The sequence below is a fragment of the Cyprinus carpio genome, chromosome B18, assembly GCF_018340385.1.
Source record: "Cyprinus carpio isolate SPL01 chromosome B18, ASM1834038v1, whole genome shotgun sequence".
Taxonomy (NCBI): Eukaryota; Metazoa; Chordata; class Actinopteri; order Cypriniformes; family Cyprinidae; genus Cyprinus; species Cyprinus carpio.
The window spans coordinates 22,445,977-22,472,858 of record NC_056614.1 but is presented as its reverse complement, the minus strand read 5'-3'; the positions used below and the strand labels follow the sequence as shown (position 1 = coordinate 22,472,858).

Below are 26,882 nucleotides of genomic sequence, written 5' to 3'. Positions count from 1 at the left end.
TCAGTTCCTCTTTAAGCTCCATGGTTACATTATTTTCCATTTTGACAGAGACACATAGAGTTGGCGATGTGACATCACTGCTGAGCATGATCCTCTTGACTCTGAGGTACCACAACATGCCAATCTGGCATCCAAGACGTTTCCAAAATTCAGGGCTTAAAAACAACATATCTCTACTGTGCACACCTATGCAACTGACAGTTGCCATTCAGATACAGCATCCCCGTCAAGGACTCCCTCACACACACATCCACAGACATATGCACAGCTGAATTTGACAGTTGAGAGTGCTTCTTCACCAAGAAAGGAGAGCAGAAAGAAATGATAAAGAGGTGTGTCATGAGTAGATAGCAGAGGTGGAGGACTACAGTTACATGATTTAACTCGAGTTGCATATTTAAGGATTTGTGACTTGCTTACTTAAATTAAATGACTCAGGTGTCTACTTGGACTTGTGGTAGATGATGCAACAATGTTATAACAATGAATTATTTTGCAAAATGAGTCGCAGAACACCTAAAACCTCTCAGTCTACATTTACACAGTGCACAGTCATACAAAAGCATGCTATTTACATTGCTTTAGTCACCCAGAGTTAAATTTAAGACTAAATTATAATAATTTTTTCATAATTTATTTATTCTTTTTTTTTTTTTTTTTTTTATTCAACTAATTATTACAGAGTTCAAATCAAATAGGCTACAGCTACCTTTCAGTAACATCAAACCTAATTGGTTCTTGGGTGTATACATGAGTTATCAATCGTTTCATTTGATTCGAGATTGAATAACTACCTAAATATTGCTCTGTTCATCATAAAATGTGATCATATATTTTCTGAAGACTTGGATTAAATTGCTGGAGCTGAATGGATTACTTTTATGCTACCTTTAAGTGCTTTCAAAATTTTTAACACCATTGATTTGAACTCAACTGAAACATTTTTCAAAATATTTATGTTCTGCAGACGAAAACCAGTTTGGAATAGCATGTGGGTGAGTAAATATATAAAAGTATTAATAATATATTCACATTTAATATTGATGTAAATAAGTAGTATAAGTTAAAAAGAACAAATACAAATATATACAGTATATTATACATTTTATTTATATGTTGCTGCTCAAAAAAAAAAAAAAAAATTTTTTTTATCAATGTTAAAAACAGATATGATGCTTAATTATCATTATTATATTTTTTTTAATTTTGAATTTCTTTGCATCATGAGTCCTATTCCTCCAAAAATGAGTCATTCCCAAATTTACATTCATTTAATGGGTTAACAACTAATGTTTTTTTTTCTGTGATCTATTTATCTATTTACTATATTTTTTCCCCCTTGTAACACAATTTAGCTACCACTGACAGAATCAGATTTTAGATATTAATGTAGACAAAACAACAGTATGTTTCTTTTCGGATATTTATAATTCATAAAACAGAAAGTTTATTTCCTGAGGGGAAATAAATTAGTAATATAAAGCACTTTTTGTGCTGTGGCATTACTTGATTCTTAGCAGGACAGCTTGCATGAGGTGAGCCAGACTTGACATTTTTTCTTTTCTGCAAACTCGAGACTTGCCTATGGTTTACCACCTCTGCTAGATAGTTGTGGATGTGTTTATGACTTTTTCCAGCGATATAAATGCACAGCAGTTTGGACACAGCTTTGTGAGATTGTGTTGTATGAGCGCAGAGATGCTATCCATGCCTGACTTTCCCACATCGCTGTTTACATGACAATAAATCTACCATAGAGCAACAAATACACAAGCTCTTCTTTCTGTGGTGCCAGTTCAGTGTGTGTGTAGTGCATGTGTGTGTCTGTGTTAATGGTGGGTGGATGAGCGATTGCTTTGTTTCATAGTGTATTATGATGTGTGTGTTTGTTTAGAATGTAAGCAAGGTGAAAACTCTTCTGTAGCTGCTCAGTGTCAAACGCTTCTGCTGCTCCAAAAATACACCATCGCTAAAATAATAATCCATTGTTGTGAGGCATGATAAATATTTACTCCAGATCTGTGAATTTGAGAGGCGGCTAATTAGTTGTAAGTGATCTAGTGGCTTCAGATGGAGGTGATGCTTAAATCCCAGCTTTCATATGTGTATGTGTGTGTGTGCGTGTGTGTGTGTGTGTGTGTGTGTGTGTGTGTGTGTGTGTGTGTGTGTGTGTTTGTGAGGCGATGGTGGGCGGATGAGCAATTGTTTTGTTTCATGGTGTGTGGGCTGAAAGTGTCTGAGAAAAGGAAAAACACAAATATCCTATTGTGTGTGTGTGTGTGTGTTTTGATAGCTCATTTCCAGATTCTAGTGAACTGCCTACCTAGACATTATTTTGAAGCATCACAGGTGTTTCCGACACAAAGGTGACTGTTTCAAAAGGTTAGAGGTAGAATTATACTGCTGTTTGATACCTGTTTGAATTTTAATCATGTATATGTATATATATAATATTACTGTTTCTGTACTGTTTCTGTTTCAGCATTTTGATCAAATAAAAACAGATTTTTTATTCAATTTTATTACAATTTCTTAGTATTTTATTACAAAGTAGTGTAAATTGCAACTGTAATTGCATGCATCCTTCATGGAGAAATACATTTTTTTTTATTATTATTAACTGAGGCATTTTTACACAGATTACTGTATGTAATATTCAATATAATTTATGCTGGGCAGCCTATCATCTAAATTAGCTTAAGGTAGTCAAATTATCCAAATATATGTATTATTATATAATTTTTGCATGCATTGCAGTGGTACATTTAAAATTACCTATATTTCTAAATATTTATCCGTCATTTTAAATGTAAGTACTGTAAGCAGGTGTTAAGCAGCACTGTTAGTTTCTCAACCTCTTCAATATGACATTTGAATTTGCCAGTCTTTCATTACAAAAAAAGAAGAGTACAAGCCAATCTAAGCTAGTTTGAGAGTTGCTCCCTGTGTAAAGTGTTCCAGACATACAGTATCACGTATGTAGTTTTATTTTAGTTTGGATGTTGCTTAAGAAGGCAGTTGCCTTTGTAGGTAGTAGAAATCAATAAAGATCATGCGGTTTTGGAATATGAGGGCGAATATCTAAGTGTTTGTTTGTGCTTAGTGTCTCAATGGAAGTACTGTATCCCTCTCTATCTTGCTTTCTTTTACTCTTTGTTGACAGAACTCCCCTCTGTAACCCTACTGGATTACCTCACCACTTGATGCCATGTGGCGACCTAATTGCTACAGCAACGGCATGTTGCCAAAGTGTGTTAGGGTATTCGAGGAGTCGGGCTCTTGGAGATGTGACAGGCTCCTCACAGCACAGATACACTGACTCAGAGGGTAAGGTTTTTACACAACACCACTGACAAGAGAAGCTGCCTGTGAATAGCACTTTGTGACATCCAGCTAACCGCTTCTAACACTTAAACATGCAATAAGCCATAAACAGGTCTTGCTGGAAGAATGTTCTAGAAGGAGGTGGAATATTCTTCAGGGTTGTAGAGTAGATGGTACACCTGGTGTTAATATCCATCTTTGGGTCATTCAGTCACAAATGATACCAGATATTTGCATGGTATCCAGTGGATTTAATTAAAGAATTAGTTTGTCCAAAAATGTAAATTCTGTCATCAATTATTCACTCTCATGTTGTTTTAAACCTGTATGAGTTTCTTTCTTCTGTGCCAGGTTATTATTTAAATTAAACTAAAACATAGAAAGGTTTGTTACTTAAATATGAACTAAAATTAACTTTAACTAAAATAAAGTATTTTAAAACGTAAAATTATCTAAAGTAGTTTATTTCATTTAGTTTAACATGGTACTAAAATGACAAAAATGTAAACAACATAAAAATGCTTAAATACAAATATAAAGACATAAAAAATAAAAATATATTATATTATATATATATATATATATATAAACCATTCAAAATATCAATAAAATTATAGTATCTCAATAATAGTAAACTGACATGGTTCTGGAGCATAAAAATATATTTTGAGAAGTGTCTCAGTGTGTTTTTGTCCATACAAAGAAAATGGATGGATTCCAATGTTGTTTGGTTCCCAACAGAGTCTCTTTTGCTCAACAAGGCTGTATTTATTTGATAAAAATACAGTATAATAATGTAATATTGCAAAATATTACTAGAGTTTTCTATTTTAACTTAAGATGTCATTTATTTCTGTGATGGCATAGATACATTTTCAGCATCATTACTCCAGTCTTCAGTGTCACATGATCCTTCAGAAATCAATTTATTATGCTGATTTGCTGCTCAAGAAACATTTTTAATCATTATCATTGTTAGGAAACATATTATATGTATAATAATGTTTTCAGCATTATTATCGATGTTTGAAACTTAACAAAACTGCTTAATACTTTTGCGGAAACCATTATATATATTTTTTTAGATATTTTTCTCAGTATTTGTGTGCCCTTCATATTAATGCTTATTAGAATACAGTTTTATATATATATATATATATATATATATATATATATATATATATATATATATATATGTACATATATAAAAAACATCTTTTTTGTTCCACAGAAGAAAGAAAGTAAAGTTTGCAACAACATGAGAGTGAGTAAATTTTTTGGGTGAACTATCACTTTAAGGACTCGATTCCAAGCTCCGAGCTCACTGTTAATATCAAGTGTAAATGGGCTGCCACTGGTCATACAAAGTGCCAAAAGGTGTGCATCCGAGTTCTGAAAACCAGCCAAACAAATGACAAATAGACTCCAAAAGCTCAAGTGTGAAAGCACCTTTAGTAATAACAGGCTCTCCAAAGATAGAAAGAGAGCTAGAGAAGGGGCAGCTGTGTGAACTTTGTGAGTCAGAATGCTGGGAAGCGCAGAGGGACTTAGTTCTTCACTGTAGGGAGGAGAATGTGAACTGTAAAACCTTCTGGGCTTCTCTTCTCATCTCTTCCATCTTTCCTCCGTTTCTCTCTTTCTCCATGGCAGATCATCTTTACCAACACCCTTCTTTTGATTCCAGGCACATCTACGATCATTCTCACTCCACAAGCTCCTCCATTCTGTCTTTTCTGTCTCTCTCTCTCTCTACCTCTATCTCCTCTGTCTGCATGATGATGACGTTTTTTTCCCTCCTGTTCTCCTGCATGGCTTGCCTCCTGCCTCCCTCTCAATCGCCCCAGACAGCAAACCCCACACGTCTTTGATTCTGCGCTTGAAAAATGAAGATGGTGAACTTCAAAGAGAATGTTCTTCTGCTGATGCGTACCAGCCCACTCAACCTCTCTCCTGTCATTTTATCTGCCCAATCTTTCTCTCTTTCTCTCTCATTCTTTCCATCTGTCTTTGTGTCTGTTTCTCTCTTTTCTGTGTGTGAAACTAGCGTTACCTCCCTCTGTTGCTCTGTCTTTCATACGTACACATGCACACATATGCACTGTACAAAAAGTACTGTGGCGGTACAGTGATAGTATCATAGGGAAAATTTAATAAGGCACAATTTTTTCATGTATGTTTTATGTATTACTCATTTTACATATAAACAGTTTATTTGGAAAAACAGATAACTCTGTTTTTTTACATTTTCAAAAATCAAGTTTTTTTTTTTTTTTAAATATTATCATGTTTTTATTGTGTTAGGTGTATTTTTTAGTTATTTTTTTTACCTAATCAAAATAACCTATCTATCTATCTATCTATCTATCTATCTATCTATCTATCTATCTATCTATCTATCTATCTATCTATCTATCTATCTATCTATCTATCTATCTATCTATGGATCAAAAGCGACAGTAAAAACATTTAAAATGCTACAATTTCTATTTCAAATGCTATTCTATTCTATTTCTAACTTTTTATTTAACATTTTTTTTTAAAGTAACACGTTCCATAAAAAAATATTACACGACACAACTGTTTTCAACATTAATAATATTCTGAAATGTTACTTAGGGATCATGTGACTCTAAAGAATGAATAAATATAATTTGAAAATGTATTAAGAAAGAAAACAGTTGTTTTAAACTGTATTAATTTTTCACAAAATCACTGATTTTTATAATATTTTAAATTCATTTTACTGCATTTTGAAAAAAAATGTTCCTGTTGAGCATAAGAGATTTCTATTAAGAGTATTTATTTATTAATGAATTATTATTATCAGGATTATTATTATTATTAAATGTACATATTCATTTCTGATCCATTGTACATCCCTTATAAAAGTACTAACCATGGTATTTTGGCATTTTACTATGGTACCACTATGGTATTTTTGATATGGTACCATGAACTTCAGTACTATGGTATATTTCAAAATACCACAGTATTACCATCTGTCACTGCCACTGTACTATAGCACCATCACAGTACTTTTTGTAAGTGTATACTGTGCTATAGACCATGGTATTTATTTACATCATTCTGCAGCCTCTTTCTTCACACATAAATAAATTTCAGCTCAAATCAATATTTAATGTTCATTTATTTATTTATTTGGTAAGTCTTGTAATCAACTAAATTATGCACAGTCTGCCGGTCATTACTGCAAAATAACCCCCTTAGAATGATATTAGAATGACCACTCGTTTCAAGTGAGGATCCTGATTACCCTGTCGATGTTTATTTTGCATCTCTACATTATCCCTTATGTATTCATTATGCGCTGCTTATGTATAATGTAATTGTGCTGCTGTTCCCATCATCTCTGTTTGGCGTAGTCAGAATTCTTTGCATCCTTTCCTCCTCTAAACTTCTAGCTATCGTTAGCGCTCTCCCTCTGTGAGTTTGTCTTTGAATGTGTTTGTGCATAGTCACAGATAAGTGTGGCATAATCCCATCTACTTGCCAACCTGCGCATGCTGAGCACTTTTACATAGTTTATTTTTACCTGCCTCTCTCTCCTTCAGCTGTCAGTCAACTCCGAGCTCTCTGCGGCACTGACAGAAGACGCTCAACTCCTGCCTCATTCTCCCAGTTGTAATCAAGACACACAGTGTCTCTAATTACAGAGCCTGTAAACCTGTCGTTTCGGAACCATGGAGTGACACAGATATGCCCCGCAAACAACATAAACTTGTACTCTGCTAGACTGTGAGGAGAAAAACAAAGCAGGGTACCTCTAAAGTTGACATGAAGTAAAAAGTCCCGGTAGAGTTTCCTGCCGTCGAGACTCCGCATGGCATCACACAAGCGCGTGGTGTTGGCGCAAAGAGTCCGTTGCATTCGATGCAAGGCGTGCGCCATGGCGTAAACAGCGTTAACGACAAACATGATCTTTGATTCGGGCTCAAAATTTGACTTGTCGATAGCCAGTTCTGGGTCACAAGGTGGCTTTGGGGTTCCCGCCCCTGCTGCTGAAGCGCCGCCCAACGAACACTGAAACTTTTGTTCCCAGAAGTCTTTGAACCAAGGGTTGCGGTGATTATTAAGAGGAGTGAGGCTCTGGAAGTAGCGGTTGAACTCTGGTATAGGATGAGCTGCGAGCTCCAACGTTATCGCACCGTCTGCCGTGAATTCGTTACCTTTTACGATGCTCTCTTGCGCCCCCCATCCATCGCTCGCCACCCAGAGGAAAGATGCGTTGAGGCGGGTGGCAGCTGCGATGAGTTCTCGTGCGTCGTCGCTACGCAAAAACAACACTGCCACGTGGGCCGTGGGCTTTTGTAGAAGCTGACGAACCACCGCCTCGTACGAGGAGCGTTTTGCACTCGACCGTCCTACTTTTTCCGAAGTAGCGATGCAGATGTTTCTTAAACGGGCTTGTTGCTCGAAGGCTTCGATTCCCGTTTCTCCATAGTCACCCTCTGAGGCGACGGTGGAAACGTAGGTCCAGTTAAAGGCACGCAGGATCTCCGCCATGGCCTTGGCCTGGTAGAAATCTGGCGGGACGGTGCGTGCGAAGTAATCGTAGCGGGATTTGTCACTGAGTTTGGCACTGGTACTGGCATAGCTGATCTGAGGGATCTGAAATAGTCGCAGCAGGTTGGCAACCTGGGAGAAACACACAAACATATTCTGCATTACGAACCCTGTTTCGATCAATAAGTCAGCACCTTGTGAATTAATTATCCAAAGTCTATGATACATAAAATATTCTTTTTTTAGTCATTTGTTTAAAAAAATTAGCCCAATTAAAAGGACGCAGGCAGCCTCAGCAGGGCCGAGCAGCATGGAAATGTTTCTCTTTGGTGAGATGCAGCTTGGCTCTTCCATATCTCACCTCCCACGCACAGAAATGTACGGGATAACGTCTCTTTTCCTGCATAACACTGACAATGGCATGCACAATGACAGCTCGCCACTCTTTACGTCAAAGGTAGGACAGAACCTGCAGAACCTGCAGTTCTGCAAGGCTGAATTTATTTGATTAAACATTCAGTAAAAAGCCAATATTATAAAATATTATTACAATTTAAAATAACTGTTTTCCTTTGGAATATATTTTAAAATGTAATTTATTCCGCTAAGGGCAATGCTGATTTTTCAGCAGCATCAGATCTCTCAGAAATCATTCTAATGCTGATTTGTCAGATAAAATGTAAAAGTCTGTCACTTTTGATCAATTTAATGCATTCTTGCTGATTAAAAGTATTAATTTATTTTATAAAAAACCTTTTAAACAGCAGACTTTAAAAAGACGACAATAGGATGTAAAGAAAAAGCAACGTCTAAAGACAAGCAAAAATGACCTTGTTTTTTTCAGTTTGACGGAACGTAAACCTGTATTACTTTATCCCTTTGAAAGCTGAGATATGAGGTAACTTAAAAGAATATGGAGGAATGAGGGACAGAAGCGTACACTCTCTCAGGAGAGAGTCTGCCAGAGGGAGGGAGGCGGGATTGTCAAACAACAGCCGGTGTCGTGAGAGAAAAACAATGCCCAGTCGTTGGCGATGAAAGGAGAGCGATGGATAACAATGGTTATCTAACGAGAGACCACTGTGAGGTCACAATTCTCCCAGCCCTTTGCCAGAAACAGAGCAATATCGCTAAATAAAACTACAGGAAGACAGGGGAAAAAGAGTGACAGTGAACAAGAAAAAGACAGAGAGAGGGAACAAGAAGAAAGGAGGGTTAGACAGATTACGGATTTCAGAACTGATAGAGGAAGTCAGCTTTTGCTGAGCCACAAATGGGGAGAGGGTTATGCTAAATTATGCAAATTCCCATGGCTCTGTCACCAGAGGTACTAGAAAGCAACAACGCACAACACACACAATAGTATAGCCGCAGTGCTAATCCATGCACGTACAAGAGGAAAGGAAAGAGCAAACTGGATTTACAGGAGTGAAGAATGGAAACGGGGGGTGGCGCAGAGTTTTATTTGAAGGCGGCCCTCTAAATAATGGATTGAGTTCTTCATAGTTGGTCAGGAAAAAGGGCTGTGTTGTTTTTTTGCCAAGTTGGTTTCTAGAGGGTAAAGAACAAATTTGTGATTCACAAAGCCGAACTTGCAAATAATTCAGTCATTTTGATGAATTCTTCCAAACTGTACACAAATAAAAGAGGTTTATTTAGGTGACCGTGCTCAAAATGTGAACCGGAAGATCTCAAGGGAGGTTATGCTACAGAGACCGGATTTTCTGCTGCTTGTTTAATTTTAGTGAATTAAATGAGCTAATTAAACTCAGTTCTTGAACGTGTTGTTGCAACTAATTTGTGAAATCAAACTATGTTTAATCCATTCGTTCGGGACTCTATGAAACACTATACATATTTTAGAAAATAAATGAAATAGTTTTTTTAATTAATATGATCTGTATATGTTTATTTAGCATAATTATATTTATCTATTTATATTAAATTATATTTAATTTGATTTTTTTTTGTTGTATTCCATAATTTATTTATTCCATAAACAATTTATTATTTTAATGTATTCTTGTAAGTTGCTTATTACTTACTGTGTTTAAAAAAATTTAAGTTGTACATAAACCGATGATTATGATTTAGAAGAAAATGCTATTTCAAAAATACTATTACTAGAAAATACGATTTCATTCTTTCAGTCTTTGTTACTTGCTGTTTCTTTGTAATTAATTTACTTAATTTTTCTAGCAATTTAGAATAAAAATAGTTTTAAAGGCAAAACTAATTTTTTTTAAAAGGGGGGGGGGGGGGGGGGGGGGGATCAGTGTACTTACCTTCTTTATATATTACACAAAATCATATTTCAAATGTGAATTTTAAGCTTTTTAACCTAAGGTGCTAACAATATTTTATTTATTCCATAAACAATTATTTTTATTTTAGAGAATTATTTAATATATATATATATATATATATATATATATATATATATATATATATATATATATATATATATATATATAAATATATATATTTTAGCTTAAATTGACTGGTTCTGACCTGTATGGAGACACTGCTAAAAGATCCCCCGATGACACCGGCTATGGCCAGCGGACTGTCTTCCTGAAGAGCGTAGGATCCATCAGGACAGATGAACTCCGTATCATCCACTTTTGTAAGCGAAGCCCTGACAAACTCCAGCGCCTGTTCCAGAGCGTAGGTGTCCCTTGAGCAGGTGTCCAGGATATGGACGCCCAAAGCCACACCTGGTAGCAGACCTACGTCCTGGTTGATCTGATCTATGGCGAAGAGCATTGCCTCAAGCCGCTGGATGCCTCGGTCTTCATTGATCCGGCCACATTCATCCATGCCCATGCCCTTCTCATGGATGGGGAAGAGGCCTCCCAGAACCAGGTCCCCATCTATCTTAATTTCTTTGCGTGGAGAGTCTCCGCTGGAGAGCAGGACCCTGGTACCCAGCAGCACCAGCAGCAGAGCACGGACAGCGGACCACATCATTTAAGGGAAGAAGATAGAGGAGCTGTAATGGTCAGGTGGGAAGAGAGAGGGTGTAAGGTGGGCATCAAAGAACTGAAAGAGGCATGAAGGAGAAGCAGGGAGCTCTGTCTGGTTACTCATGGAGATCCACAGCACTGAATTCAGCCTTTGAACTGCACAGAAACAGAGAGAGAGAAAGATACACTATAAGGCAAGGAAACAGACTAAGCGTTGAAATATGAATGTGAGAAATCATAATGCTCAATATGGTGGCTAGGACTTCCCGCTTTTCAGTAAAAATCTTTGTTTGGTCTAGAAAGCACATAAACTGGACCAATCTGAAAATTACATGTTGTTCTTGGTCTTAGGAGCAAATAGTCTTTGAAATATTTAAGTGATTACTCAGAACATGTATTTTGATGAATTACTGCTTTCATGATGTACCTATGGATCTGTTCAACCGTGATGTACTATACATTTTTGCCATCAATTTATTTGTATAATTTTTTTTGTTAGTTTGATATGTGGATGCTTTGTTCTACTACATAACAGGTTTTAGCAAAATAAGATATGTGGTTTTTTTGAGTTTTTTTTTATGTTTAATTTTATTACTAGTTACTGTAGAAGAGCTGCAATAGAAAGCTTTTTGTTATTTTTTGATATTTTTAGTTCACCCAAGTTTTCCATATGAGTTTCTTTCTTCTGCTTAACATACGATGTTTGGAAGAATGCGTGTAAATAAACAGTTGCTATTCCCTACTGACTTCCATAGTATAGAAAAAAATACTATGGAAGTCAATGGTGACCAAACACTGTTTGGCTACACAAATAGCTCAAAATATCTTCTTTGTGTTCAACAGAAGAATTAAATACTGTACATAAAGGTGTGGAACAACTTGAGGGTTGATAAATAATGACATAAGTTTCATTTCTAAATGAACTATTCCGTAAATGTAAGGAAGTTGAATAGTTGTCTGATTAAGCATTTTGGTATTTGGTATAAAATATATTTAATACATGTTTACAAAATACATGATACATGTTTGGTAGATAAAATAGACGTTTAGTGTATAACTGTGTGCAATTTATGTTGTAGAACAAAATGTTCAAGTATCTTCTAGTAAAGCTCACCATAGACCTTTTTTAACTCATAAATCCAAAACTGTCACTATAAAAGCCCAAAGGAAAATCCAGAGGGAACCTGTAGGTCAAAAATGCTAATTCTCTTTTGGGTTGTTGGACTACCACCTGAACAGCTCTATTCCTGCATAGGAAATATCTACCCAGAGGCGTTACAAAGACGACCGCCGCTTGAACTGAATTAAATAGACTTTTGTTAGTCAGATGAAGAGAGTCAGACTTAAGCATTAGACATTTCAGGGCTCTCCTGTGTTTTTCAGGGTCAGTTTGTTCTCTGTAATCACAGTGTTCTGTTTAGAGTTGAAAGAAGATTGTCTGCAAAGATATACAACAGACGCGCACAGACAATCGAATCTCAACAAATTCACCCAACACCACCTCCTCCGCGCCTTCCGTACCCTTACGAACAGATTTGTCAAAACAGATTCTCAAGGATGGAAAACACATGAGAAACATAAATTAATCAGCACAGAAGCTCAGACAGATGATGCAACTGTTTAGCTGATTGAGAAAAAACAAAAACAAAACTTTGTATCCACTGATAGTGCCATTTATTTAATTTTGTTTTTTAACCCTTGATTCACTAAAGGAATTATGCTAATCAGGTAATTATCAATCAACACATTTATTTTGATTATTACTGCTTCTATGATCAATAGAAAATGTATCCTGGTGTCTCTTTTGAATAGTAAATTGTATGGCAAAATATTTTTGCGGCCTGTTTTCCCCCCTATTTTGATTAATGGTCTAAGGTAAAGCATTTTACAGACATTTCACTCACATTTACAAAAAAAAAAAAAAAAAAAAAAAGAATTAGACGTAATAAAATGAAGTTGTGACAAAAAGTTCAAGAATTGTCGCTTAGTTCATTGTAATTGAGTAAACAGTAAGTCAGATATTTTTATTTTTTATAAAAATATATTTTTTTCTCCTTAGTTTGCCCAAATTAAAGGCCCGTTCACACCAAGGATGATAACTATAAAGATAACGATAAAGATATAGTTCTAAAATTCACCCTCAATATTAAAGAATAGCAGAATCCACACCACAGCTATAACGATAAAGGCACAGAAAAACGATATTGTTTCAAAATGATTTTTTCCAGCTGATGAATGATAAAAACATTGACAGCCAATCAGAATCCATCCTGCTATAACGAGCAAGAAAATTAAAGCGGCAGATGACCGTCCGCTTAGAATAAACAGATGATATCAACCATTAGTGTGGATGCTAATATCGTTATTTTTATAGTAGTGCTGTCAAATGATTAATCGTGATTAATCGCATCCAAAATAAAACTTTTTGTTTACATAGTATATGTGTGTGTAAATACACACATAATAAATATACATAGTACACACACATATACTATGTAAACAAAAACTGTTATTTTGGATTCGATTAATTGCGATTAATCGTTTGACAGCACTGCTTTATAGTTATCTTTATAGTTATCGTTCTTGGTGTGAACGGGGCTTAAGTTCAGATAAATCCGTTTAGCTGTGTGGAAAAAGTCATAAATTTATTAAGTTTGAGTCTGTGTTAAAGCACTAAATTTAACTATGCATGATGAAGGTTTTTTACACTGAAATGTGCAAAAGCGATGCAGCAGTTTGTGAATTTGCCTGAGAAAATCATGTCTGTGGAGAATATGAGAAACTATTGTAAAGTTAAATCCAGGTTTTTACACTGAAATGTGCAAAAGCGATGCAGCAGTTTGTGAATTTGCCTGAGAATATCATGTCTGTGGAGAATATGAGAAACTATTGTAAAGTTAAATCCAGGTTTTTACACTGAAATGTGCAAAAGCAATGCAGCGGTTTGTGAATTTGCCTGAGAAAATCATGTCTGTGGAGGATATGAGAAACTATTGTAAAGCTAAATCCATTATGCCCTGTTATGTAACATCTTTTCCTTTCCCTTCCTCAAATGAGCATTAATGTTTCTTCCTTGTTAGTACAGAGTTGATTTCCCATTTGTTAATGGAGCTCAGTTGACAGAGGTATGAAATACTAATTAAATCCTGAACCTACGACTTTTAGAAAATGCTACAAATTTAGCCGCCTGATAAATAGCTTCTCAGAGAGCTAAGCGAAAGGCACTAATTGTTTAATCTGATGCCGGGTATGTGCGTCTCTCTATTTGTGCTGAAACCTTGCAAAAGGCAGCCTTGATATCTAAGCCTGGTTTTTGATCTCAGGGCTTGGGAAAAAACGTCCCTAATCTGATTTCCTCTTCCACTTTTCCTTGCAGAAGGGTGGGCGAGCGCAGGCGGTGGCGGTGGCGATGGGGGGCGGATTTATGAGGTGTGCGAGATGGCTTGCCGGGTTTCCACGGCTCTGGCAGCTACACAAAGGCTCACAGCTTGGCCCGGAGATGGCTCCAAGGCTGGATAACACTCAACCGCAGTGATGCTATCTCCACCGTGCAATGCAACACAAAGCTCAACACGCAGGCCTCTGGCAGCATCGCACTAACGGCAGCTTTCCTCATTATCTTCTTCCGTGATTCAGTCTGCCAGACGAACAGCAACAATGGTGCTCTCGCTGGGCAAAAGCTACGTGGCCGCCGCCGGTTTAAAGGGCCTCCACTTGCTCGCGCTCTTCCTCTCTCTCCTGAGAGGTCAGTGGGAGATCTGGAGGGATGGAGGAGAGGGGAGGGAGAGCGCTTTCTGCTTTGATGACAGACTCTTGGACTCTTCAGAAGTGGACTGGTGTTGTTTAGCATCTATCTATCTATCTATCTATCTATCTATCTATCTATCTGTCTGTCTGTCTGTCTGTCTGTCTGTCTGTCTGTCTGTCTGTCTTTCTGTCTGTCTGTCTGTCTGTCATTTTATCGTTCTTTCATTCTATCTATCATTCTATCCATCATACTACTGAATATGTCATTCTGTGAGGCCTATAAACTATTTAACTTAATGGTTTTAACTTTTTTCAGCTTTAAAACAAGGCTTTATCATGCTTATATTTAAAGTTTGCCAAACTAGTTTTTAACTTTTTTCTAGTTAAGTATTTCAGTAAAACGTTTACATTTCAGCTGTTTTTAATTCAGATTCCTTACATTTATCAAAAGGATAGTTCACCCAAGGATAAAATTTCTGTCATCATTTACTCATCCTCAAGTCGTTACAAACTTTATATGAGTTTCTTTCTTCTTTTGAGCATAAATATAGAGATATTTTGAAGATATTTTGAAAAATTTTGGTAACCAAACATTTGGTTGTCCCCATTCACCTCCATACTATAGAAAAAATACTATGGAAGTTAATGGGGTCCAAAAATGTTTAAATATCTTCTTTTGTGTTCAGCAGAAGGAGGAAATTCATACAAGTTTGGAAAAACTTGGGGGTAAGTTGTTCCAAAGTACAGAATTTAATTTCTCAATTCAGTTCTGTATGGCACACAACCCGGGGGTCCATTATAGTGGATGGGAAAATAAGGGGTCTTTTTATTTTTGTGATATTTTTCTGTTTAAGATTAAATGAAGAAAATATTGTTGAAGAAATGCTAACAAATGAAACAAAGATGCTTGAAGTTATGCACGATTAGTCAGTGCACATTATTTCAAAGAAAAACATCAAAATGGTAATGATTTGCTCTGCCTCTGAAAAGACTTGCATGTTTGGTTGACGTCACTTTTTTTCCCCCAGCCTCTTTCCTCCGACCACCTGTCATATAGAAAGCAGTTTTCACGATCCACTCAATTCCCGACGGATAAAAGTCCTGCATTATTTTCTTGCTGAGTTTCCTGCTTCTCTCAGAAATGCATCTGATTACAGAGGTAAAATGGGTTGGAAACCTTGCATTGTGATGATTTTAAACTTGACACGCATTCAAAATAAGAGCACAGACGTTTACCCGTTATTATATATTACTCTGTAAATATGTCTGTCTTAAATCAGAGGGAATATAATAACCAGCTGTATGTTATTGTACACAAAGGGAGCCCCTGTGCATAATTTGTGCTAATGAATTATTTACATTCTCCACCAAGCTGGAATCTAATTTTAAGAACAGGTGTTACATGTGAAAAAAGTTCTCAGAATGGTTATTTCATAACCCTGTACATTTTTAGTAAGATAAACACTTTAAAATGAGAGTTTTGCTAATTAAAAATCAAATCTATAAAGGATTTTATCTTGAAATAGTACATCACACAGGTCATTCTCTCATGAGTGCTGTAAATCAATACAGAGGCAGAAAAAACAACCACAACAAAATCTTAGGTCAAACTAGTTCCTGAACATCTTTAAATTAGTTATGATATTCATCAGGGTGATCATTATCAAATCAATCAAACAGGTTGATTTTGACACAATTCCCCAGACTGCATTCATTTCTTGGTGGTGGGAAGTCGCAGGCAGTTTTGTTCCGTCCCTCACCACCTACTGTAGCCTATCTTTAAGCAGTTCCTCATGGCTAATCATGTTAATTAGTTAAGAGGGGTAGGACAGAAGAGCGGTTCGGGGCGTTTTTTGGGTACAGAGAGGCTCAGGAATTAATTGGATTTTGCTTGCAGGCAGTTCCTTAACAGCATGCTTAAATCAAACAGTCAGCTCGAAAAAATCAATTCTAAATTCCTGTGCCAAGAAAGGACTTGAAAAAAATATTAAAGTTATCCCTTTTTCCAAGCAACAATGCTCTTCTTCCGTAAAATACTATGAAATTTGTTTTGCTTGCTTCAAGGGCCACAAAGAACATAGTGAGTTGTTGCAAAATGTTTTAAAGAAGAATTCTTTTGTCATGGTGCAATTAATTGGAAATAGTCTTTATTGGCGAGAGTCGGGATCCTCCTGGGACAGAATACTTTCTATTAAATTGCATACTTGTGCTTTTACAAGAGTACAGGAATAATAGCAGGGGTTCAACAGTAAGGATGGCCCGGGGCCAGTGTGAGAGCGTTTCAGACCAGTTGACAGAACTGTCACTTGCAAGTGCTACATTGCCACTGCTTTTCATGTTTGTTGATAATGTGCATGTTTTTATGCCTTTCTAATTTTAACAATTGTTTTTCTATGATGTATTATAGCATTGTTCCTGCAAATTAAATATGTCACCAAGGTAACATCATGTAGCTGGCTTACACAGATGAGACTTTGCTGAAATTGTGAAAATGATTTATGGGACTATAGTGCAAGCATCAGTTAGAATGGGCAGAAAAAGATAAAGCATGGTAAGCCAATTATTATATTTTTGTAACTTTTTTGTTTTTACAATTTTACTTTCTTTTTATATTTTGTGTGTATAGATAAATAGATAGATAGACAGATAGAGAGAAAAAAATATTTTTTCATGGCAGGTCTTCTAGGTCAAACCTTTACAATTAATCCATAATGCGGGAGCAAGAATAATTTATAATGAGTCAAAAAGAACGCACGTCACATCTCTGTTTATCAATTTGCACTGGCTATCAATAGCTGCTCGCATAAAATTCAAGGCATTAATTTTTCCCTACAAAACCACCACTGGCTCTGCACCCCTTTACCTAAATTCATTACTTCAGACTTATGTGCCCTCTAGAAGCTTGCATTCTGCAAGTGAACGTTGCTTTATTGTGCCATCCCAAAGAGGCACAAAATCTCTTTCACGGACTAAAAACACATCTCTTCCATCTTGACCCTCTAACTCTAGCAATCTCTATTCTAATTCTATTCTTTAAAAAAAAAAATTGCCCCTTTTAGACTTGCACTCTATTCATTTACCATCCCTGCCATATTTTTACTAGAAAAAAGATCACTTATAGGGCATGCATTATTGTATGTCATCAAATCTGAATGACTGGCCTGACCTGACCTGACCATACAAGGAAAAACATCCTAATTTTTGAGGCCTATAATGTCAATATCACCAAATTTCAAATCATCTGAGAAGTCTACCCATTTCTGGTACAAAATATTTTACACATTCACTTAAGCATGTAGTGCACGCAAAACCATTATACTGCAGCAAAATGAGAGCTTGTGATTGGCTGAGACATTTGACATCATCCAATCATCCGTCAGAACTTGCATTTGCAAAGTTGTAATGTGCACTAGAGCCTTTGATGACTCGTCCTCTTTGTGAGTAACTCCTCTGATGATGAAACACACCAAAAGATGTGCCGGAGAGTCTTAACCAGCATGCCAATCGATTCATCTGCCAATCAGCAAAGCAGATCAAGGGAGGACGTTACCACAGCACACTGCATTAAGCTAGCACATGGTTTTAGAAATGGAGTCGAAGACAAATTACGCATGGAGGACGTATCACTCACTGGTGCGTCTGATACCAGATACAGCTCATTAAGAACCTCTGTTGTCATCTAAATAAAGTCACTATGTGTTGATATGGTTAGGCCATGTAGAATCTGTCTGTTAGGTCTGGGTTTTTTAGAAAGGATCTGAACTGAATTGTCACTATTATGGCAGACCCTCAACTTCAGGCTGACCTTTGACCTAGATTTTCTTAGCCCCCCCCCCCCCCCCCCCCCCATTATGGCTGGTACAGTAATTCAGATTTGTACCTTTTTTTAAGCGGCTCCTATTAAAGTATTGGGAAGGAAGGTACAAAATAAACTCTCACACACACACACACACAAAAAAAATATATATTAGTCTAAGATATTCGGGTGTCTATAAATGGTCACTCCTTGCCTTTTTATGAGTTTATGATTTTATTTTTTATACCGGTTTCATCATTCTCCAGGCAGATTGTACAATTCTGAACAGTAAACGGTATAGGTTGAGTTACACACAGAGGTTTAATAATTAAGGTTGGGTTCAAATAGAGTTTATTTCTGAAGTAGCTATGTGTTTGTGTTCTGTGTCTCTGCTTGTATGTTATGAGAGTGTCTGTAGGAACGTTTTCCCACTATTGAAGCAATTCTTTAAGAAGGACTAAAAGATCCACTTGAGTTCTTCATAGAGGGGGTGGTACTAAGCTTGAAACCTGGCACTACAACACACACACACACACACACACACACACACACACATGCCCGATGGACCATCAACCCCCGCTAAAGGAAGTAGCTATTCAGAGCCAGAGAGCTCTTCATTTGTTTCCCATGCTTTAACACAATCTCTGTTGTGGTTAAGATGTTAATAGCTTAATGGTTCTGCCCTTCATATTAAAAGACAGTAGGTTTAATCTCAGATCACTTGAAGAAGCTAGTACTAAAGGAACCTTAGAGTTAAGGGTTTGTTCAAATCCCTAACTGTAAGTATGACTAATAGTAGCTAATAGTAATGCTTGCTTTAGCAAATTACACCTCATACACTGTTAATCGTCCTGCAACGCATACCTGTCAACCCTCCAGTTTTTTCCCGGGATTCTCCTTTATTTTACCATTCTATCCTGCTATCATCCTGTTTAAATATTTTCCTGTATATATCCTGTATTTTTAATATTTCTATAAAAAAAAATAAAAAATCCCACTGGGCGTATTTGATATGTTTGCTACATTCACCTCAGTTGAAATTCATTACATGACTAATCACGTCAACATATTCCAAGGTTTTCCAAGTTGTCGTATCTTGTATGAAATGCATCCTTCTCACACAATTGACACATCATACACCATGGGCCACAAAACCAGTCATATGGGTAAATATTTTTGAAATTGAGATAGTTGTTCAAATGAAATTCTTAGCAATGCATATTACTAATCAAAAATTAAGTTGTGATATATTTACGGTGGGGAATTTACAAAATAGCATTAACTTTACTTAAAGTTGGGAAGTCGCGGCCTAATGGTTAGAGGGTTTCACTTCTAACCCTAAAGTTGTGGGTTCGAGTCTCGGGCCGGCAATACCACGACTGAGGTGACCTTGAGCAAGGCGCTGAATCCCCACCTGCTCCCCGGGCGCCGCAGCATAAATGGCTGCCCACTGCTCCGGGTGTGTGTTCACTTATGACCGGTTTTGTGATCCAGGGCCACATTTGTGACCTCAGCTTGGCAACCTACAACCCAGTGGCGCTGTTGATATGTGCGCAGTAGCCTACTGTAAGGAGCACAGGAAGGAAACAAGCACCACAGAATGGGGGGAGATGACTCAGGTGCAGCTCTGGCGAAAAAAATTAACAAAAAACATGTAAATTTAACAATAGCTGGACGGAAGCCATATCTACAATGCACACACCTTTTGCAAAGTGTTGTACTGATTTTAACATCAGACAAGGTGGAAAAATGACATTACAGCACATTAAATCACAATGGCACAATACCTAAATGTTGACAGGTAGCCTATGTTCAAATGATATCTCAAATTGTGTGGCATGGTGTTGAGCAGAGGTGTGGTAGCCTATTACTTTTCTAGGGTGGACAAAGGCTACATAAACTTTCACCTAGTAGACTTTGAAACAGGTGATATTATAGTAATGCATCAAGTGAGAAGGTTCCCAGTTTGCAGAATTAGTTGAGAGAACTTAAAATTTTTTTTAGTACATAAAATATTTCCCAAAGAATCAATATTGAAACAAGATCAGTATCAAATCGAATCGAGAGCTTGAAGTTGTGCAGCTGCAACCACATAGCAAAACCACAAGAGGCAAGTGTGACTTTTGACGCACAATACTGAATGCACTATATGCTGCTGAATCTTTTTGTTAGATGCATCTGAAGGCTGTTTGACGATAATAAAGGTGTTGCGGATTAGAAAAAGACCTTTGAGCAGCAAAAGTGGAGGGACACAATTAAATATTAAAAATTCTTCTGTAACAGCTGTAAGGCCACTGATCCATAAACAGGACACCGAGGTATAGCCGGGAAAACTCCAAACGCAGCAAATCCAGAAAGCTGAGCGTGAGGACGAGTCCTGCAAGACAGAGTGACCTACATGTTTTATTAGGACTTTTGTATGAGTCGAAAGCAAGCCGCATTTCCTGAGATATGAAATGGAGTTGAGTGAGTTCGCCATTAATCGCATTCTATGGATTAAGATATTCAGAGAAGCCGGAGAGAGCAGAGAGATAAAGTGTATGTCAGGATGCTGTGACTCAGCGGGGGAAGTGGCCCTGCAGTGGCGACTTAGAGAAGCGCTGTCAGGAGCCATAGACTGAAGCTGATAAAACACATCATTTATTTAGTCACACACACATACACACACAAAAAATAGATAAATCTTCTGACACAATCAGTTGTAGAATCCTAAAGGACAAAATAGTTAGTTTCATTTTGGGCTACATGCCCAAACTTTTCCAGTCAACTGTGATCCCTCCTGCCAAGCTGTCGCTGTCAGTAATTACTATCATTAGAAAGTCTTCATTCCAGTCTAGAAGAGATGTACGTTACGCTATGTTTAACATCTCAGTCGTTTCAGATGTAGTCTGCTTCAGTCACTCAACAAGGGTGAAAGGGAATTTTAAGGCAGATACTGAATCCGCTGTTCATTGCTACCCCAAAATTGAACTATCTGTATATACAAAGGTTTTCCTAGTAAATAAGTTAACAAGGTGAACCTAACGGAATCAGATTTCATGCCAAAAAAGAAAGGCCTGAATGAAGCCTGTTAATAACATTAAGGATTTTTGCTTCATGGCCGTAACCTTTCCCAAATTCTAATACAGTATTTTACAATCATTTTTTATATAGCCTATACAATTAAAAAAGTGCTTAAATAAATGCAGTGAAACTAAATTTTAAATTCTAAATAGTTTTATTGTTTTTAACTGTAATACTTTACAATGAAATATTTATTTATTAAGAAACTGATATCTCTTCTTGTGTTTTCATAGAAGAAAAACCATACAGGTTGGTGAGGGTGAGTAAATATTCACAAAATTTGTATAATCTATATTTTGGGTGAAATGTAAGTTTTTTCTTACTGTTTTTTTTTTTGGAGGTAGTGGGGGGAGGGGTTACCCTATTTTACCCTATCATTAATACATTTTACTATTAACATAATTTATTTATCTATTTATTTTGGCATAGGAAAATTTATTTTTTGCAACTCAAGATGCCCACATAAGTGCCACAATGCCATGTCACAGTGTCATGTGAGTATATTTATGAATTCCAGAACTTGATGTAGAATCCATATAACATATATCATCAACTGTGTGTAACTTTTGACCATGTTTCCTTTTGTTTTAGCCTTTTTGAAATTGATCTTATGACCTTTTTGTTAATGCTTTTTTTATGCCACTTTAGCAGGGTTCTGATATTATTTATCAAAGAACCTTGTTCTGGTGCTATGTAGAACCATTTTTTTTTAAAGGAATAGTTTAACCAAAAATTTTCATTTCTTTAATCATGCTAATGTTGCTTCAAGCTCATGACATTGAACATGGAAAAAGACATTTTTAAATATTGTACGTATCATTTTTGCCTTTAATGGACATACAGCTAGTCAGTGAGTTGAACTTAGGAGCTGGATCAGTCTGATTTGTGAATGAATCAGTCAGTTAGGTTTTGTAAACTGATTCATTTAAAAAAAAAAAAATCAGACTCAAAAGATTGAATTGCAAAGTAGAACTACAGAGGGGTGAATGTCAAGATTTTCGTTAAAGCCGGTAACTTTTTTTTGGTTAAAAATGATCCAGACAGAGATGGTGACAAAGAGGCAAAACTTACAGACTGCTTTAATAATAATAATAAGTCATATGGGAAACTTTAATAATACTTTTACAATTTAATTTGTCATTTTGACGCTTGACAGCCCCAGGCGTATTCACTGACATTACATTTGTCATAAAAGAGTGGCCAGCATATTCTTCAAAAATATACCCTCTGTGTTTTACATAAGAAACAAGAAAGTCATGCAGGTTTGGTACAAAATGAGAGTGAGGGAATTATGACAGAATTTAAGAGTTTCATCTGACCTGGAGGAAGAATGAAATGTTCTCACACGAAAAGTTGTTACTTACCTTCTTCATTGCATTGCCCTTTTATCTGTTTTTCTACCAAAATAATCTGTGGCTGGATTTAAACCTAAACCTAATTGACATAATTGACACCCCCTACTGTTGGGCTGCACTAGGAAAAAACATTCTGTACTTGTATATTTTTATCATAATAAGGTGTTAGCATCTGGTTTGAGATTCAGTTTGCTTTGTAAATGTGAGATTGTAGAGCTCTGTAGAGTGTAGAAGTGCTCTGCAGCAACAACGCTGCTCCTTCAAAACAGAAAAAAAAACTACAAAGCTGTTCTTTTTGCTCAGAAATGGATTTACTTGGCAGCGAGTGGGACTGCCAGACTGCTGAAATCTCGGCATATCACTTTCTCTTTCTCTCTGCATGCACACAGACAGACACACTCAAACATCTCTTTATTGATTTGATGCATGACTTATGCAACAGAATTGCTGTTTTGAAGGAGTCTGAAGAGGCTAGCCTACTTTATAAAATCACTTTCAGTGGGAACGCCACACTCTGGCAGCCACCGCGTGATGCATTTGACATGCTCATTCTTCTCATCATGATCTAACGCTACTCTTTTACTCTTACACGATGCCTTTCAATGCAAATTTCATATTTTAGCAAGCCGAGAAGAGGGGAACACTTAAGAAGTGCGTGTTTGCATGCATATGCAACCATGCAGCATACCTGTGCTGCGTATGTAAGATTATTACAGCGCATTGATGGCATCTTTAGTGTTCAGCTCCATACTCTTTCCATATTAATGATATGAAGGCAAGGCTTTTGAAAGCTTGATGGGGCCTTGGAGTCTCTTACTAAAGCAGAATCTCTAACAGAGCTCTGCACCCATGGGCTTCGTCGCAGGGAAAAACGCAGTCTAACAAAGGTAGACTTCCTAAGCGGAGAGAGAACACATGCGTAGGAGGAAGAAAAATATAAGCACTCAGGATGCTTTAACGCTTATGGTGATAAACAGCATTCGCATCACTGAGCTCACAAATACTTCAGCTGTGTTCACACTGGTTTACATGCCTGCCGTTTTTGGGTTGGACTTGGAATGCTGTTTGTAGCATGTTTTTGGTTTTTTGAAAAGAATGCAAAAAATCCATTACTGCTTTACGTTTATCTTATGTAATTATCAAGAAGTGATTTCTAATGTGTTTGTAATAGAGTGAGATCTCAGTCTCATTTAACGCTCATCTGACTGATGGATAGCCAGCATATGTGCAAGTCTAGTTATAGCGCGCTGGGCTGTGGAAGAACTTATTTACATGCGCTGAGCGGACCACACTGTTGAAAGGCTAATTATTACTGCACAGCACTTTACTGCATCATATTCAGTAAATGTAGTGCCGTCCGGTCTTTTACAAGGCCATTCTGCATCTTACTAATTCAAACTCCCACACAAGCACACGTGTGTACAAAACGGCCCATTGCACAAACATGCATGCTGATGGAGAGAAGCACACTTGTGCACACATGCATAAAATCTTGCAAATCCCAGCAGACAGTTTGAATAACAATTTTGACGCATGCTAATTAGCAAATGCTATTGTGTGCATGAACATGTGCAGTTTTATTAGAAGCTGTAAATTTCATGCACATATGCATGGTTATAGAAAGGATACATTGTGAGCTTCAAACACAACACACTCTCAGGCATTTCAGCAGGGTGGTTTGGCATATTCAATGCCAACTCCTCCAGTCCAATAACAATGATTTCTTTAGCGCACCCACATTCACACACAATCCACACATCATCGACTGATTTTCAGCCATCATTTTAAAACAAAATATGTTGCAAATATTTTGTTGGAAACTCTTTGGTGACTGTGAAAAGTTGTGATCACACACACATATATATATATATATATATATTAATTTATAACTATGATTAGTTAATTAAATCATTATAATTTGATGAATATGAAAATCTATAAAAAAGTATAGTTGTATGCATTATATTATTAATAATAAACTATTCGATTTTTATGTATTTTATATATATTCCATACATTTAATGTGTGATTTGTATATTTGTATCTAGGAGAATGCTAAAAAATATTAAAAAGTATTAAAATAAAAAACAAATGTATTTTCTTTTAAAAAGGTAATATATTCATGATGTATTCTACATATGATGTGTATTCTATATCAATATCTCTATCTATCTATCTATCTATCTATCTATCTATCTATCTATCTATCTATCTATATAAATGTACATTAGTAGTTTTTATTATATTTTATTTTATTTTATTTTATTTTATTTTAATGGTTATACACACACACACACACACACACACACACTACGTTTTTATTCTTCTTCTATAAACATATATGCAAAACATTCACATCATTACGTTTATAGACCTTTAATGACGCACACTCTCCAGTGCAACCCTGGACGACACAGACATTGTTTGCCTTTATCAGTAGCTGAGTTGAAGTGAAAGTCCCCTCATTTTTGTGTATTTTTGTATTTATTTTTTTTTATCTTGATTAATTGTTTTTGTTATTTTTCATTACGAGTGAGTTAAAAAGATATGTTTGTTGCTTGATGTATGTATGTAATTAGTCTTTATTTACTAACTTATATCTATATAATTCATTGCTCCAACCCAACGCAACAGAGATATTAAAATTCAGCGCAGACCCCCGACACAATAAATTATGAATCATCCTCGTCTTTTCTCTGGTTAACTTACAGATCCAGGTGAAGTCTAAAACACAGCTGCCACACCACTGCTGAAACTGACTGTAAGGATGCAAAACGAGACTATTTACAAGTGAGTCTATTATTTGATGTTTATTATTCAAAGTGACTTAAATGTATAAGAATGAGAGCAGTCCTCCTGGAGATACCAGAGATGATGTGTCTTGATCAAGGGCAGAATGATTCATGTTAAAACCTGCAACGTTTCAGTCACCAGCAGCAACAAACTCATAAGCTAAGAAAACCCTTACAATGAAAGGGATTTAACTGGGCTCAGATCTTTAACCACTAGGCAACACTACCACTTTTTCCAGATTTCCTAAACTCGCACATGTAAATCAATATTTTTATAAAAATAAATGCAAGACCCAGAGGTCATACAAAACTTCTGGACATTTTTTTTTCCAGGAGTATCCCAGTGAGTTCTGAAAAACTGTTTTCTTGTGTTTTTTCCTTGTAGTGTTTTCTCGATCGATTCACACAAAACAGACAGAACATTTTATGGGTAATATATATGCATAAGATATATAAAAACATCTTACCCAGTGAGTTTTAAAGACTTTTTCGTGTTGCATCTGTGTAAACTAAGTGTAAACATGATGAGCTTAGAAGCATGCAAAGTTTTCTCATGCAGTCCTGGTGTCTTTTAAAACATTTAAGACCCCATATACAAGTTTAAAACATTTGTGAATAGTGTTTTGCCTTCATTTTTATGCATTACCACATACTCATAAATGAACAATGTCACATCAGCCCTGATTTATGAAGCTCAGTTCTGCACTTTGGCTTATCTACAGCATCATTTCTCTTTGCAGTCATTCCCATTCCATTTCTCCAGTGTTATAAAACAGCAGCAAAGCTTATTTAGTATTCTGTGTGAAAAAAATGCATTACCTCTTTTAAACATTCCTTTTGTCTGCAATCTTGCATTTTTCCTCTTCTTTGCCGTATTTCAAACTGTTCCTTAACTCCGTTTATGAGGGTCCGCACGCGGGGAGCGCAGCAGAGAGGCTGACAATACTGCCCTCACTCATCAGAGAGCATGCGAGCGAGTGCTAGAGAGAGAGGGAGGGATAGGGAGAGAGAAATAGTGCCGTTGCTGTAGTAGAAAACACACACGTCTGGCGTTTGGGATGCTGCCTCGCCTCAGGATGCTTCTGTCTCCTAGCAACAACAATCGATCTGGAGAGGATGCATTTTTTATTGGCCAAAGAGAGAAAACTCACCTTTAAACAATTAATATGAGTTGCATGCTCAAACAGATAAAGATCAGCTACCTAGATAATGCATTTTAGAGGTTGGGAGGTATAGAGAGAGAAAGAGAGAAAGCAGCAAACATTACCTACAGGAACACATGGTCAGGGTCTCAGGTGTGCTATGATTCTGTCCG

General features: G+C 36.5%; 1 protein-coding gene across 1 annotated transcript in view; it reads right to left on the bottom strand.

Annotated features, from left to right (window-relative positions):
* The window catches only part of grm3 (glutamate receptor, metabotropic 3), a 39,583-nt gene extending 12,949 nt beyond the window's left edge, over positions 1–26,634 (bottom strand). Inside the window, exons 1-3 of the mRNA XM_042744378.1 lie at positions 26,387–26,634; positions 10,360–10,970; positions 7,107–7,980 (exon numbers count right to left, since the gene is read on the bottom strand). Of these exons, the coding sequence (XP_042600312.1) occupies positions 7,107–7,980; positions 10,360–10,818 (1,333 nt within the window). The 5' untranslated portion in view covers positions 10,819–10,970; positions 26,387–26,634. The remainder of the gene's footprint in view (positions 1–7,106; positions 7,981–10,359; positions 10,971–26,386) is intronic.
* Positions 26,635–26,882: the final 248 nt, after the last annotated feature.